The sequence below is a fragment of the Panthera leo genome, chromosome B3, assembly GCF_018350215.1.
Source record: "Panthera leo isolate Ple1 chromosome B3, P.leo_Ple1_pat1.1, whole genome shotgun sequence".
NCBI classification, from domain to species: domain Eukaryota; kingdom Metazoa; phylum Chordata; class Mammalia; order Carnivora; family Felidae; genus Panthera; species Panthera leo.
The window spans coordinates 133,535,589-133,550,938 of record NC_056684.1 but is presented as its reverse complement, the minus strand read 5'-3'; the positions used below and the strand labels follow the sequence as shown (position 1 = coordinate 133,550,938).

General features: G+C 40.2%; 1 protein-coding gene across 11 annotated transcripts in view; it reads left to right on the top strand.

The window, feature by feature from the left end:
* Positions 1–15,350, top strand: part of RPS6KA5 (ribosomal protein S6 kinase A5) — a 183,405-nt gene that overhangs the window by 150,903 nt on the left and 17,152 nt on the right. For all 11 annotated transcript variants that reach the window (XM_042944088.1, XM_042944087.1, XM_042944093.1 and 8 more), the window contains 6 exons: positions 1,041–1,202; positions 3,109–3,234; positions 4,089–4,222; positions 4,919–5,012; positions 8,575–8,745; positions 12,279–12,470. In XM_042944088.1, coding sequence (XP_042800022.1) covers positions 1,041–1,202; positions 3,109–3,234; positions 4,089–4,222; positions 4,919–5,012; positions 8,575–8,745; positions 12,279–12,470 — 879 coding nt within the window. The remainder of the gene's footprint in view (positions 1–1,040; positions 1,203–3,108; positions 3,235–4,088; positions 4,223–4,918; positions 5,013–8,574; positions 8,746–12,278; positions 12,471–15,350) is intronic.

The window sequence follows — 15,350 nt, the reverse complement described above, 5'->3', positions numbered from 1 at the left end:
GCTAATTGGTCTCTAAAGCCCACGCTAGCTGAAAAACTTGAAGATCTGTAATCTAATGATTTTTTTTCTCCATTGCCTCCACAAGAGGGCATAATAAAAACATTTTTTCGTTAGTTGATTAAACTTCCTGAACGTCATCCACTGTCTCTGAAATCAGAATGCGTCTTACAATGGACAGCTTAACCGTTCTGCTTCATAATGCCTTTTCTTTCTTCATGGTACATGAAATCATGGCATATCTCACTATGAATGAGGACATCTTAGATTTGAAGAAATATGTTAATATAATAGCTGTGGGATTTGATTCAATAAGTATTATCTCAGGTTGTTTTAAGTGACAGAAGGAGCACAAAGAAAATAGAGCACAGAGTTGGCTCTATTTATCAGACAACAAGTGTCTGGCATGGGGGGAGAGGGGGCTCGGATTATCCCACGGGGGAGACAAGAAGCAGTATTTAAAAAGCTAGGATACAGGCTTAAATGAGAAAAGGGTGATTATATCAGTATGATAGGATCATTTAAACTTACAGACGTAAACAAGTGCATGACTTATAGTGAGTTTATTTTCTAGTCTGTCCAGATGACCAGGAGGAAAAGCAGGTCTAGGAAGAAAGCTACCTAACTTTGTCTCTAGAAAATAGGAATATTAGAGTCAGCATTCATATTCATAAAGCATTGAAAAGCCCTTTGTCATCATTCAGTTTTATTTTGTTCTGGCCTTACACCTTCAGGACAAAAGTAATTTTTCTGTTTTCCCTATGGGTGAATTAGGATATCCTGGTGCCCCCCGGAGGATACGGCCAGACCCCACAGTGACGGAAGGCAGTCTCCTCATTCAGGCATAGCATTGAATGCAGCAATAAACTGCAGTCAGAAAATGTGCTCATGCTTGGGAAAAAAACATATTTATAATCATTGGTTTGAAAGATGTGCCCTTTCCCTGTTGCCTAATTAAAACCCTAATCCATCTGTGTTAGTCTCAGAAAATATTTCCACTCTGCTGGTCTCTACTTTGTACCCATTTTCTTTTTCTGTTTCAGAAAATAAATTGGGACGATCTAGCTGCCAAAAAAGTGCCCGCCCCATTTAAGCCGGTCATCCGAGATGAATTAGATGTGAGTAACTTTGCAGAAGAGTTCACAGAGATGGATCCCACGTACTCCCCTGCTGCGCTGCCCCAGAGCTCCGAGAGGCTGTTTCAGGTAATCTCCAAGAGAGGGCGCTCCTGTGCGGTGGCCGGATGTGCTGTGAAAGAAAAGATTAATTTTCCCATATAAGTGTTCTTGGTGTCTTAAAAGCAAGATCCTCTAATCTCTTCAAAATGATTAAATATGGAGATGTTGCAAATTATTAACTGAAGCTTATGGTCTGTGACATAGTAGATATTACTTATGTGTTTGTTCTTTTTTTTTTTTCATTTTATTTTTCATTTTTTTAAATTTACATCCAAATTAGTTAGCATCTAGTGCAACACTGATTTCGGGAGTAGATTCCTTAGTGCCCCTTACCCATTTAGCCCATCCCCCTCCCACAACCCCTCCTGTAACCCTCAGTTTGTTCTCCATATTTATGAGTTGCTTCTGTTTTGTCCCCCTCCCTGTTTTGATATTATTTTTGTTTCCCTTCCCTTATGTTCATCTGTTTTGTCTCTTAAAGTCCTCAGATGAGTGAAGTCATATGACTTTTGTCTTTCTCTGACTAATTTCACTTAGCGTAATACCCTCCAGTTCCATCCACGTAGTTGCAAATGGCAAGATTTCATTCTTTTTGACTGCTGAGTAATACTCCATTGTATCTATATCTATATATCTATATATATATCTATATCCACCACATCTTCTTTATCCATTCATCCATAGATGGACATCTGGGCTCTTGCCATACTTTGGCTGTTGTCGATAGTGCTGCTATAGATATTGGGGTGCATGTGCCCCTTTGAAATAGCACACCTGTATCCTTTGGATAAATACCTAGTGGTGCAATTGCTGGGTCGTAGGGTAGTTCTATTTTAGATTTTTTGAGGAACCTCCATCCTGTTTTTCAGAGTGGCTGCACCAGCTTGCATTTCCAAGTTCTTTATGTAAAGAAGTGTTGATTTTTTTACTTGAAATTTTATTTCTCTTCAGTTGCTTTTATAGAAAAATACAAGACTACTTCATTTTACCTCTAGTATATAAAACTGTCTTCAGTTCATAAAAAGTGTTATCTGATTCTTTATCTTCAATGAGAAATCTTAACTGTTTTCCAACTCCTAAAAAAGAATTAGGGAAGATTTTATACTGAGAAAAAGGTCTTTCTCAGACTTATGCTATTAAATGGTATCAGAAAGCTATTAAAACCATTAAAGACTATTAAATGCTATGAGAGATTCACTTCTGGACCCCCATAAGTATGCCATTAGTATGGCTTCATCTGGTCACCTGGGCTGTGTCTCTGGACCTTAATGACACTAACATCTAGCACGTGGCTGAGCACATAGTAGATGTTTCAAAAATGTTCTTTGAACTAGTGAGTGTTCTAGCTTGAACAGATTTATCATCTGTCATTATACTACTCTTGGTTCATTCTGGCACGTCGTTCTGCCATTTGATTTTTATTTCTTTTCCAAAACTCCATTTGAAATTTTTAGTCTAAGGAAATCTAATCAGAGTCAAATAATTGCTAAATTAGAAACTCGCTGTAGTGAAACTTGCTATTTTTTGAGCTTGAAAAATGATAACTCTTGGGCCACTTTGTTTAATACCTTAACTGTACCTTTTTTGAGAAGCTAGTTGCGTTCCTAAGTGAACTTTCATCAGCAATGCGAAAGAACTCCATCTCTGAGTCAGATATTGGGGGTGGAATTGGACAGAAGGTTTTTCTGCCTTTAATTCTGAATTGGTTTAATTCTACCAGAAGATGGCATTATCTCCTTCGGAAAAGTGTGTCTCCATTGATTTGAAATCTCCATTGATTTGCATTTTAGATTGCAAATAAAATAAAATTAGATTCATCTCCACACATATTTGAATGTTTTTCACAGAGAGTGAAAAACATTATTACAATCTGGACTGTGCTAAACTGGAAAATTGCAAACCCTTGTTCCTTACTCTTCCTTTTCTTTCTTAGGGCTATTCCTTTGTCGCTCCTTCCATTCTGTTTAAGCGGAACGCGGCCGTCATAGATCCCCTTCAGTTCCACACAGGAGTTGATCGCCCTGGAGTGACGAGTGTCGCCAGGAGCGCAATGATGAAGGTATACATGTGCTTAATTAAATGACACAGTTATGATTTAAATACCAATGCTAATTAACATTGTCAAGGCCAATGAATTTAATAGGCTTACCATTTGAGTAAGGTGCAATTTTAAGAAATGAATAAATGGAAATAGCAATGTTTGCCCTAGAGAATTAGTCACATCCATTTCAATGAACTCCTTTTTACAGTGATAGCAAATTATATATCTTAAAAAATTATACAGATGAAAGTAGAAATGATCTAAAGCAAGCTGAATCTTGGAAGCATATAAATATATTCCATGCATATCTATTAACATTAATAATGTTCTTTAGGGGTGCGTGGATGGCTCAGTCACTGGAACATCGACTCCGCTCAGGTCATGATCTCGTGGTTCTTGCGCTCGAGCCCTGTGTTGGGCTCGCTTCTGTCAGCACAGAGCCCACTTCAGATCCTCTGTCCCCCTCCCTGTCTGCACCTCCCCTGCTCATGCCCTCTCTCTCTGTCTCTTACACACAAAAATAAATATTAAAAGAAATAATAATGTTCTTTTACTCTGTTATTTATCCCTCTGTGTTCCTGGTATTTTCTTTTTTTTTTTTTAAGTTTCTTTTTATTTATTTTGAGAGAGAGAGCACACAATCGGGGAGGGGCAGAGAGAGAGGGAACGAGAGAGAGAGAGAGAGAGAGAGAGAGAGAATCCTAAGCAGGCTCCATGCTGTCAGTGCAGAGCCCAGTGCAAGGCTCGAACTCCCAAACCGTGAAACCATGACCTGAGCCGATATCTAGAGTCAGATGCCCAACCAACTGAGCCACCCAGGCGCCTCAGTTTCTAGTATTCTCTTAAGGTAAATGATATTGGTTTCTTATCAGGACTCCCCATTCTATCAACACTATGACCTAGACCTGAAGGACAAGCCACTGGGAGAGGGAAGTTTCTCAATATGTCGAAAGTGCATACACAAAAAAAGTAACCAAGCGTTCGCAGTCAAAATAATCAGCAAAAGGTAGGGACCATTTCTGGCATCCTTTGGCATTCTTTTGTATGGACTCATCCTGGTCAAGGAATTCTGTAAATTAGGATTTTTATTTTGAAATCAGTGGTTTCTTGTAAAGCTTTTTAACCCTGGTGTAGCCATTCAGCTCATTAGCTGATCCATTATCCTCTGACTCTAATAGATGTTTGCTGGTAAAGTAATCCATTTGGGACGTAAATCATGGCGTGACAGGCTTTCGAGTCTACCGTGAGAACATTTTCCGTGGCAGTGATAATCAGACTTGCCCCATTCATTTCGACAGCTGTTGCCACTCCTAATAGTTGTGTATCTGAATTTTTTTTTTTTTCTGAAATTACTTAGCAATTTGCTGGCAGCTTTTGGGAGCCAGCTAGTTGTTTTGGGAACTCATTATTACTTCCATGATTGTGTATTCTTACTACCAAAATGTCAGGCAAGTGAGGCACCCATTTCTTCATGATGGGCTCTTTTCTGACTCAGAAGTAATCATTTTCTCAGGAATAATGCATTACTTGTTCTGGTGGGTGGTATGATTCATTACTGTCATGGAAACCTCATTGTGATACTTGAACACTTACATTCTGAACACGCTGTAAATAAACACAAAACTAGGGCTGGGATAATATGGACATGAAAACTTGGTGAAGAAGGTACGTACGTGGAGGCTAATCATTTTCATCCCTGCAGGATGGAGGCCAATACTCAGAAAGAAATAACAGCCCTGAAACTCTGTGAAGGACACCCCAATATCGTGAAGCTGCATGAAGTTTTCCACGACCAGGTATCTCACACTATTTTTCTGTCCCTACTGACTCACACAGAGTTCGTCTTTTTGCCAGTTGAGTTGCAACTGCCAGGGTCAGAGTTAGAGATAATGGGATATGACCTGGCCACCAGAGAGGGCAGAGAAACTTCTTACCCACCCCCAAAACCAGTGCACGCTTTCACTTCTGCTCTTCTCACTCAGTCATAGGCATATGTGACATGGACGAAGGGCAGAGGGCAGGGTGGGTCACAGCTGCTGGGCCTCCCACCGGCTCCACTGCGGCCCTCCACAGCTTAATCCCTGGACTTCTCAGTATTCAGTTAACAATCAGCCTTCGACTCTCTTTTCACTTCTAGAATAGGATTTAGAGTTTAAGCCTAGTTAATGCAAGCTCCAGAACAAAGATGAAGCAGAAGGGCAAGGGTACCCCCTTTCCTCTCCAGATGGCACGTTCACTCAGACCACAGGCCAGGTCCTGCTTTGCAACAGGACCCCGCGCAGAAGCAATGTACCTCTGGATGTGGGAGGAATGTGTCAAGTCCGTGTCTCCTCAGCCCCTCCACCGCCAACCTCCATGACAATAGTTGCTCCATTGTTGACACATTGCCCCCTGAGACTGGGGGGGAAGACACAGTCCTACTTGAGACAGCATGCTAAGCACAAAAGCCGATACCAGTCCTGGATGCAGCTGACCCTAGCTTTACCAAAGAAGAAGCAGACTCAGAAGGGTCATGAGCCCTGTCCATGGTCACAGAGCAGGGCCATAAGCGTCTCGTCGGGAAAATCTGGGCCACCTCCACTGTGCTGCTGTAACAGCATGTCCTGGGTAGGCCGAGGCCCAGTTCTCCACCACACTGAAAGTTCCCAGAGCACTGGAATGATACAGCTTAGCCACAGTGACTGCCGCCCTTTAGTATTGCATACCTTACATGGTCCAGGTACCGTCCCAGACTCCACATGCGCGATTCAGTCCTTACATAAGGTAACTCCCCCAGGTGGGAAAACTGAAACTCTGAGAAGTTAAGCGACGGGATCTCACAGCTTGTAAGTGGTAACGCCGGGCTCTGAACCCAAGCAGTCCGACCGCAGAACAAGCTTTTAATTACTCTGCTCTGCTGCCTTAGGGGAGGCAGCAACATGGCCCGGTTCTCCCCGAAGGTGAGCGAGCACCCAAAAATAACATCGTCATCTCCTTTCTCTTTGGCTCTCGTAGTCAGAAAAGGGAGGTCTTTGAGGGGAGGACTTGGAGGAGCTGCTCCCCGTGCTCCTGCTGCGGCCACCTCATGGGGCCACCTGACTGCAGTGGAGGTAGTGAGTCCCCCATCCGCTGGAGGTGCCTAAAAGGAGCCCGGACAGTCTCCTCCTGGAGATGATTCACATAACAAGTCAAGGGACTGGTGGATGACCTTCGACACCCCCCTCTGATGTTTGCACTTGGGCCCAGCTCCATCCCAGCTCTTACGTTCTGGCGGATGTCAGATCTCAGGAACTGCATCCCTCCCTTGTTACTTATGCCACAGGTTAAATTTATTGTTTGCTATTTTTATATTAAAGAGTTACTGAATGTGAGTTGTCTCACAATGTGACCCTGTATCTACTAGTACAAATATATAATCATTCTGCTGTCCAGTTGTTGATACCTGGGGTGATTTCTTTCTGTGTTGGTGACACGGTTGCCTAGATCATCCCCAAGTACACACAGTCTTCTCTTTGACGGAGGGGTGAAATGGATTAGGGTGGGTCTTCAGCCTCTGGGTGTGCAGCATATAGTTCACTTCGTGTGCGATGATTTGTATTCGTTTCCTATAGCTGCTGTAACAAATTACCACATACCTACACACTACCAATTTATAATCTCGCAGTCTGGAGATCAGAAGGTCAAAATCAGTCTCACTGGTATAACGTCTGGGTGATGGCAGGGCTGGTGCCTTCTGGAGGCTCCAAGGGACAATCCATTTGCTGGCCTTTTTTAGCTTCTGGAGACTGTCCACCTTCCTTGGCTCGTGACCCTTCTGTATATCTCTCCAATCTCTTGTTTCCATAGTCCCATCCCATACTGTTGGCTCTGATGGATAATTTAGACAGTCCTCCCAGCTCAAGATCCTTAATCACGTCCACAAAATCCCTTTGCCATATCAGGTAACATCCACAGGTTCTGGGGATTAGGACACGGACATCTCTGGAAGGCCGTTAGTCAACTGTCTCATATACATTTTCTCACTGTTATCTACATTCTGTTGGCAAGGGTCCTAAAGTCACAGAGGTTAAGTGGCATCCCCAAGGTCATAAGTAAGTAGCAGAAGCAGCATTCAGATCCAGGGTTGATTCTAAAACCTATCTTCAAAAAAATGTTTTAATGTTTATTCATTTATTTTGAGAGAGAGAGATAGAGAGCAGGGGAGGGGCAGAGAAAGAGGGAGACAGAATCCCAAGCAGGCTCCACACCATCAGTGCGGAGCTCTGATGCGGGGCTCAAACCCACGAACCATGAGCTCATGACCTAAGCCCAAATCGAGAGTTGGACACTTAACCGACTGAGCCACCCAGGCACCCCTAAAGCCCATCTTTTAAACCATTCCATTGTTTGTTAGTCACTGGCAGATGTTTGTAACAGACCTTCAGTGTTGACCTGGTTTGTCATACGTAGAAACTCAAATTAGCTTGATCTCTGGTAGGCTGGAAGCAATTCTCTTATTAAAAATGTTCACCTTTTAAAATTCGCCCAGTTTGTACAGGATAATTATGAAGCTTTTTCTTTCGGGGAGGATTTTGCTAATTCGAAAAGAAACATATTTGTCAAGTGATGTTGGTTCTGTAATGCATAGCACCTGAATCTGGTGATTGGCTATCTTTCTTTAAACAACATGTTTGTGTTCATTTGAGAGCGGATACAGTTCCTTTGCTTTTCAGTTGCTCCTGAGTTATTTTCTTTATGGACATGTGTGCAAAGCATAGTAAATAAATAACTTTTTAAACTCTTTAAGATAACGCCATTGGTATCCAAAGCAATTATTTAAAAAAAAAAAAAAAAAAAAAAAAGGCAGTGAGTTATGGGTATTTGCCGTGGGTATTAACAAGGAACCCTGAAACTAATCTGTTGAGGTCTGACAGGAGGTTCAAAGTGACATCATGAAACACCTTTTTGAAAAGATAAATTTGCTATTCACTGGGTGTGTCAGGCCTCCAGTGGGCAGTTGCCCATTCTCTGTCATTAATCTTCTGTATGATTTAAAGCAGACGATTTCACATTATTATCAGCACCAGGTCACTTTAAAAAGAAAGCTATGTAAACTTGATCAAGAGGGTTGGAATGGAATTCAAATGAAAGAATTAGTCAAGGAAAGGATATATAAAGGTTTGACTGCAGTACTTGAAATTTTCCATTACCGAAATAGAATTCTAAAAAAGCCACATTACCCTTCGATTCTTTCCTCTAAAATATTACGGACTGCTGTTGATTATTTTACCAAGGGATTCTGTAAATGTATTGGTGATAGTTAATAGTCAAGGAATGTTTCATACATAAATACACTTCTCTTCATGAAAGCCCTCCACGTTAATCTTTTTTCTTATCTAGCTTCACACATTTCTGGTGATGGAACTTCTGAACGGGGGAGAGCTGTTTGAACGTATTAAGAAAAAGAAGCACTTCAGTGAGACCGAAGCCAGCTACATCATGCGGAAGCTCGTTTCAGCTGTAAGCCACATGCATGATGTCGGCGTGGTGCACAGAGACCTGAAACCCGAGGTATAAAGTGACGTGCTCTCTCGTGTAACTCAGCCTCGCCTCATTACCGAATATCCCCCCGAGTATGTGTGGGCTTTTCTTGTTTTGTTTTTTAGGGCTTCCTGCTAAATAGATACTTGCAGATATCCTGTTTCTGGGATTTTTTTTTTTCTTTTCTATTTTAGTCAAAAATAAATTTGTCTTTTTTTTTTTTTTTTTTTTGCCAGCAGATCATCTTGAGGTTATATTTGTAAGTGTGAGAGCCTTTTATGGAAGAAATACTTTATGCAACAGTTGTGGGCTAAAAATAGCTATGGAAATTTTTGTAGCAGAAAATAACATCCCTCCTATATGTGTACCATTTTAGAGGTTTATTTTTTTAATGATGTATTTTGAAAGCTTGTTTCTCATTTTTGTAATCAAATTGATTAGCTCATGAATAGGAATGTATATAATTCTGTTCTAAATACTTAAACATAAAGAATTGTCTTGATTTAATTAGCCACACCATCCTTATATGTCTTTGCCCGTGTACTGTATTTATAGAATTGTGTAGCAAAGCAAAAGTAGCAGCTTTTTATATATTTCTTCTGTCAAAAGGTTAGTAAAGAAGGTTCTAACTCTAGAATGTCCCTTTGTAGTATCAAAAATATGAAAATCCCCCCTTTTAGGAAATCATCAAAATAATAACGAAAATTGAAAAACAAAACCCAATGATTTATAAAAGGACAACAGTGACTCATCCTTACCATATGCAAAATTATACATATTTCCTCTTTAAAATAGAACTTCATTTGTAATTACCACGTGTTGATAAAGCATTTTCAAATACTCTTAAAATAATAATTTATTTGGAGTCTGTTTTTTGTGTTAGACCACGAAAGACTATGTCTCCAAAAGCACCGTTTTTTTTGTTTTTGTTTTTGTTTTTGCCTTTTTAAGTATCTTGGATCATTGGTAGGAAGAGGGTGTTTTAAAAATGGAATTCTGTGCATCCAAGTATAATCAACTGATTCTAAAGCACATAGACTTCTGTCCCTGGACTTCCTATTACTGTTATCCATATTACTAGTAATGAATCAAAAGTGAACTGTGTTTCATGAACTTGCAACTGTGGTAGCTCTCCCTCTGCTTCCTTCCTCCGAGTTCTCACTCTCCTACAGAACGCCCACTGACAGTATGGTGCTCTGTACATTGGAGATTAGCAATCTATTTTTAAATGCAAAAGCACACCACTTAAATGTTTTCTTGATAGACAAGGAACAAGCATGTAATTTTTTTAATTGAAGAGATCTGTTCCATGACTGTATAGAATTCATTTTCACATGTTTTATTCTTTGATAACCGGCCATCTGTCATCCCATGAGTCTCAAATGATGCAACTGTCCTTTCCAACAGAATTTAAATTTGCCTTCCCATCTTACCGATACAAAGATACTTGTAGCTTCGTTCTTCTTGTTACCAACCTTTTCTTTCAAGTAGCCTTTTGAAATGAAGACATGTCAGATGAGTTAGGACATTCTACTACATTTATAGTCCTAAATCAACATAGATTCTGGAGAAATGAAAATGTGCCTTCGTACTAACATCTTCGTAATAAAATGACTTTGACTTTTAAATGGCAGAGTATGTTACTCCCAGGCCCAAAGTGTAATCCCTTTCCCACTGATGTCGTATTTTAAGACCTGATGGTGTATCTTTTGGTCAATATTAATGTGGCATTTGCTTTCGGCATGGGCAAACTCCTAAATTCTAGGTGAGAAGCAGATAAACTTAGAAGCTAGCTGACATTCTTAGTGGACTGATTTGTGCTTTTCAAACCGGTCCCCATCCTGAGAGATGAGAGACCAGTGACATCAGATGAGTTTCAGGGTGGAGCTTGAGAGGAGGCTGAAAGGCGGCTGCTTCCTGCCACTCCCGCCCATGCGCACCCAGCCCCATCGGGAGAGCCGAGAGGGGGAGCGCCCCCCTCCTTCATTTCAAGAACTGCGGTTAAGGAAGTCCTCGCAGAGAATAAACGGAAACCACCTCCCAAGACTTGGCAGGCTCCGTGCGGATGGGGGCCAGGTGTGCCCCACGGTCCTCTGTACAGATCACAGTGCTTGCGCCGCAGAGGAGCCCACAAGTCATTCGCTGAAAGACTTGCCAGGAGCTATGGCGTGTAAACCCCAGCTGGGCTTCAGTTTTTATCCACATTTTATCCACATTTTAATTCCATCACACGTTCAGGATCAAGCATCCTAGGATAGAAAATTTAAGAAAACTTTTTAATTGTTTTGCTTTTCTTTCCCCCCACTTTATCCATTTTTGACTTTTGGGTGGAAGGTGTAGAAGATGTTTTCTTCTTTATATGAATGAACCCTTGTAATGTCTTTTATTTTAGCGGAAATAATATTAACAAAAAAAAAAATGATGTTCCAGATCCGAGGAATAATTTAATGAACATAAAGACATAACAGGTTTCGTCAGCGTGTCTGAAGACAGTATAATCAGATTCGCTTACCGTGGCTACTAGCTTGATAGACTAATAAAAGTGATGATCATGTCTTAGTACAGTTAGCATTTATTAAACATGTGATAAACACGAAAACAGTACAGTAAAAGCTTAGTGACTGAGAAGGCTTGGCAGATGAGGGATTCAAGAGAACAATGTGTGCATAATTGAGGAATAATATCCATAAGCATCCAAAAAATGTTTAAGTCTTAGCTGTTTTGGAGAAAATATTCTGAAATGTAATGTATGTCTTTACCATGTCTTCTTTAATTTGTTTTTATTTCTTAAAGGTTTTTGATGTTTTTTTAAATTTATTTAAGCAATCTCTACATGCCGTGTGGGGCTTGGACTCACGACCCCAAGGTCAAGAGTCACACACTCTTCCAACTGAGCCAGCCAGTTGGAAGCCAGCCTACCGTGTCTTCTTTAATAAGCTATACTGGATACAGCTATTTTATTTATGACTTCATTCAGTGGGCAGATATTTACCAAAGCACCTACTATATGAGTGCAGCAGGTTTGGGGAATAGAGTCATAAATAAGGTGGACACATAGTCCCCGCCCTTAGGGAATTATGGACTCATGAGGAAGAAGACAGTGGACTAATAATGCCGAGATGCTAAGTGCCAGAAAGGCAAAGCAAATATGCTAGGAGAAAATAGAAAAAGTCCTAACTTGAGTGCGGTGCCACGTTTGGGGGGGTGAGGGCGGTATCTCTAAGCAAGCAGTAGGGGCACGTGGGCCTGGTCGGTACCGAGGTTGGTGGAGGGGGTAGAGGACAAACGCCGTCCGAAAAATGTAGACAAAGGCTCTGACACAGGAAGAGGCGTGGTGCAATCGAAAAATGTTTCATAAGATGTTGTAAAATTGAAATAATATAAACAAGCATTAGCCAGAGAAGAACAGTACACTGTCGTCCAGCTCCCCGACCCTCTCCATCAGACCTCTCTCCGTGTCCAAATCCCGTATCAGCATAGAGATAGACAACGTTATGTACATGGCGTCACCAAGTCCCAGGACATTGTCACGGGAGACTGATTTACGTGTTTGTATCTTGCAGAATTTATTGTTCACTGACGAAAACGACAATTTGGAAATTAAAGTAATCGATTTTGGGTTTGCGCGCTTAAAGCCGCCTGATAACCAGCCTCTCAAGACACCCTGCTTCACCCTGCACTATGCCGCCCCGGAGCTCTTGAACCATAATGGCTACGACGAGTCCTGTGACCTCTGGAGCCTGGGCGTCATTTTGGTGAGTTCATTTCACTAGAGCCGTTAAACCTAGTCAGTTCTTGGATGGCCTCTTACCTATCTCTTCCTACTGTTTTTCTTAAAGTTGTGGGGGATATTGACAAATTGGTTTCTTTTCGGTACAACCAAGTAAAGGTCTGACCAAAGGCTATTTCCCTTTTTTAAAATTTACATCGGAGACAATGTGGGAATTTTTATTTTGGTTTATTTTGAAATATTTAAGGTATTGCATTTTATATGCATAAGAATTTATATAGTATTTTTTTTAAAGACACAATAGTATATTTTCGAAAGATACATATCAGATATAATATGAAAATAGCAAAGTGATTTATTATTAGAAAAACGTTAAAAAATATATTCCCCATGGGGGAGGGGAAGGAAAAAAAAAAAGAGGTTAGAGTGGGAGAGAGCCAAAGCATAAGAGACTCTTAAAAACTGAGAACAAACTGAGGGTTGATGGGGGGTGGGAGGGAGGGGAAGGTGGGTGATAGGTATTGAGGAGGGCACCTTTTGGGATGAGCACTGGGTGTTGTATGGAAACCAATTTGACAATAAATTTCATATATTGAAAAAAAATAAAAATTAAAAAATTAAAAAAACTTAAAAAAAAATAAAAAATAAATTAAATAAGTAAAAAATAAAAAATATATTCCTTGAGGGGGCACCTGGATGGCTCATTTGGTTAAGCATCCTAGTTTCAGCTCAGGTCATGATCTCACGGTTCATGAGTTTGAGCCCCATATCTGGCTCTGTCCTGGTGGCACAGAGCCTGCTTAGAGTTCTCTCTCTCCCTCTCTGCCCTTCGCCTGCTCTCTCACATGCACACCTGCATGCCCCCTCTCTCAAAATAAATAAATAAATACATATATGGGGCGTCTGGGTGGCTCAGTTTGTTAAGCATCCGACTTCAGCCCAGGTCATGATCTCACGGTCCGTGAGTTCGAGCCCCGCATCAGGCTCTGTGCTGACAGCTCAGAGCCTGGAGCCTGTTTCTGATTCTGTGTCTCCCTCTCTCTCTGACCCTCCCCCGTTCATGCTGTCTCTCCCTGTCTCAAAAATAAATAAACGTTAAAAAAAAAAAAAATACATATATATATACGTATATATATATATATATATATATATATATATATGCGTATGTGTATATATATATACATATATATATGTATATATACACACACACATATATAAGCTTATATATATATATACATATATATACGTACACATATGCACACACACATATATATATATTCTATGAGATTTTCAGACTAAAACTGTAATGAAAGACAATGATTTAGGGTAAGTTAACAAATTAATGGATAAAGCGGGAAATATTTATAGTAACTTATAGTAATCGTGATAAGCATGCTTTTCACAAAATGACCTGGGCTGCTGTGATCAGAAACAGAACATTAAGCTAGAAAAATAATCTTGGCATGTTTCTTCTCAAAATAGCTTTACTTTTTCTGCATGTAACTTGTAATGCATAATCTTAGGGAGAAATTTTCGGACAAAACCGAAAGAGTAGAGGAACAAGCAGACTCACTCATGACATTGTGTGGAGGTGATGTGCGTGAGCTCCCCCTCTTCTAACCCACTGCCTGCCGCCACCATATTACGTGTGCTTTCTGGCTTTCTCCTTCTTCTGTTTACGTGTACAGCTGTTTGGGTTTTTAGCAAATGAGCTTATATTATACGTGTAGTTGGAGCCTCCAAACTTCATTTAACCTTTTCTTTATAATGAGCAGTTAGCATTTTCCAGTTTTTCGCTAATTACAAACTACACAAATGACTATTTTTTAATAGATGTGGCTGCATTTGTCTCATTTCCCTGGAATAAACTCCTACGAGAAGGGCACGCACATCTTTATTTTGACATCTATGCCTCAAATTCCTTCTAGAAGGTTTACCAGATCATGTTCCATCAACTGTATGTGAATACATCGGATACTATCAATTTCAATCTGAAATTATTTTCTACTGTTGTAATTTGCATACATTTCTTTGATGAATATTCAGTTTTGAGCATCTTTTCATGTATTTGGACACTTGTATTTTCTTTTTTATGAATTGCTGTTTATGAGCTTTGCCCATTTTAAAGCTCTGTGAAGGACTTTAATCCTTTGTCTGCCATTGATAGTGGAGATGTTTTTATTCTGATTTTGTCATTTGAAAACTTTGTTTATAGTATCATGGGATTTTCACTTGTGTTTCAGGGTTTAAATGGAGAATTTTTTTATTTCTCTGTAGTAAGACATCAGTCTTTTCCTTTATGACGTGTTTTTAAAAAATTTTTTTAATGTTTATTTATTTTTGAGAGAGACAGAGACAGAGCATGAGCAGGGGAGGGGCAGGGAGAGAGGGAGACACAGAATCCGAAGCAGCTCCAGGCTCTGAGCTGTCAGCACAGAGCCCAATGCGGGGCTCGAACTCAAGACCTCAAGATCATGACCTGGCCCGAAGTAGGACGCTTAACTGACTGAGCCACCCAGGCGCCCCTGTGACATGTGGTTTTGATGTCAGATTGTCACACACCCCTACCCCAACCCAGGATTATAAAAATATTCTCCCAAATTTCCCTCCAGAATTATATTTTATTTTTATACTTAAATCTGCACTCCATCTGGGATTTATTTTGGTGTCGATTCTCCCACAGTGGCTAACCAGTTGTCCCTGCAGGATGGTTCCTCTTTTATTTTTAAGCTTTATATGGTTTTTATTTCAGCAATTTTAACTCATCATTTATAATTTTCAAATGAAAATATTTACGAATAAGGTTTTTTCAATAAAAATAAACAACGAACTGCTATAGATTTGAGAGTTTTGTTTAAGGGCCTAAACTGATTACATTTTCATTAACCTTCTCCGAAAAAATTAG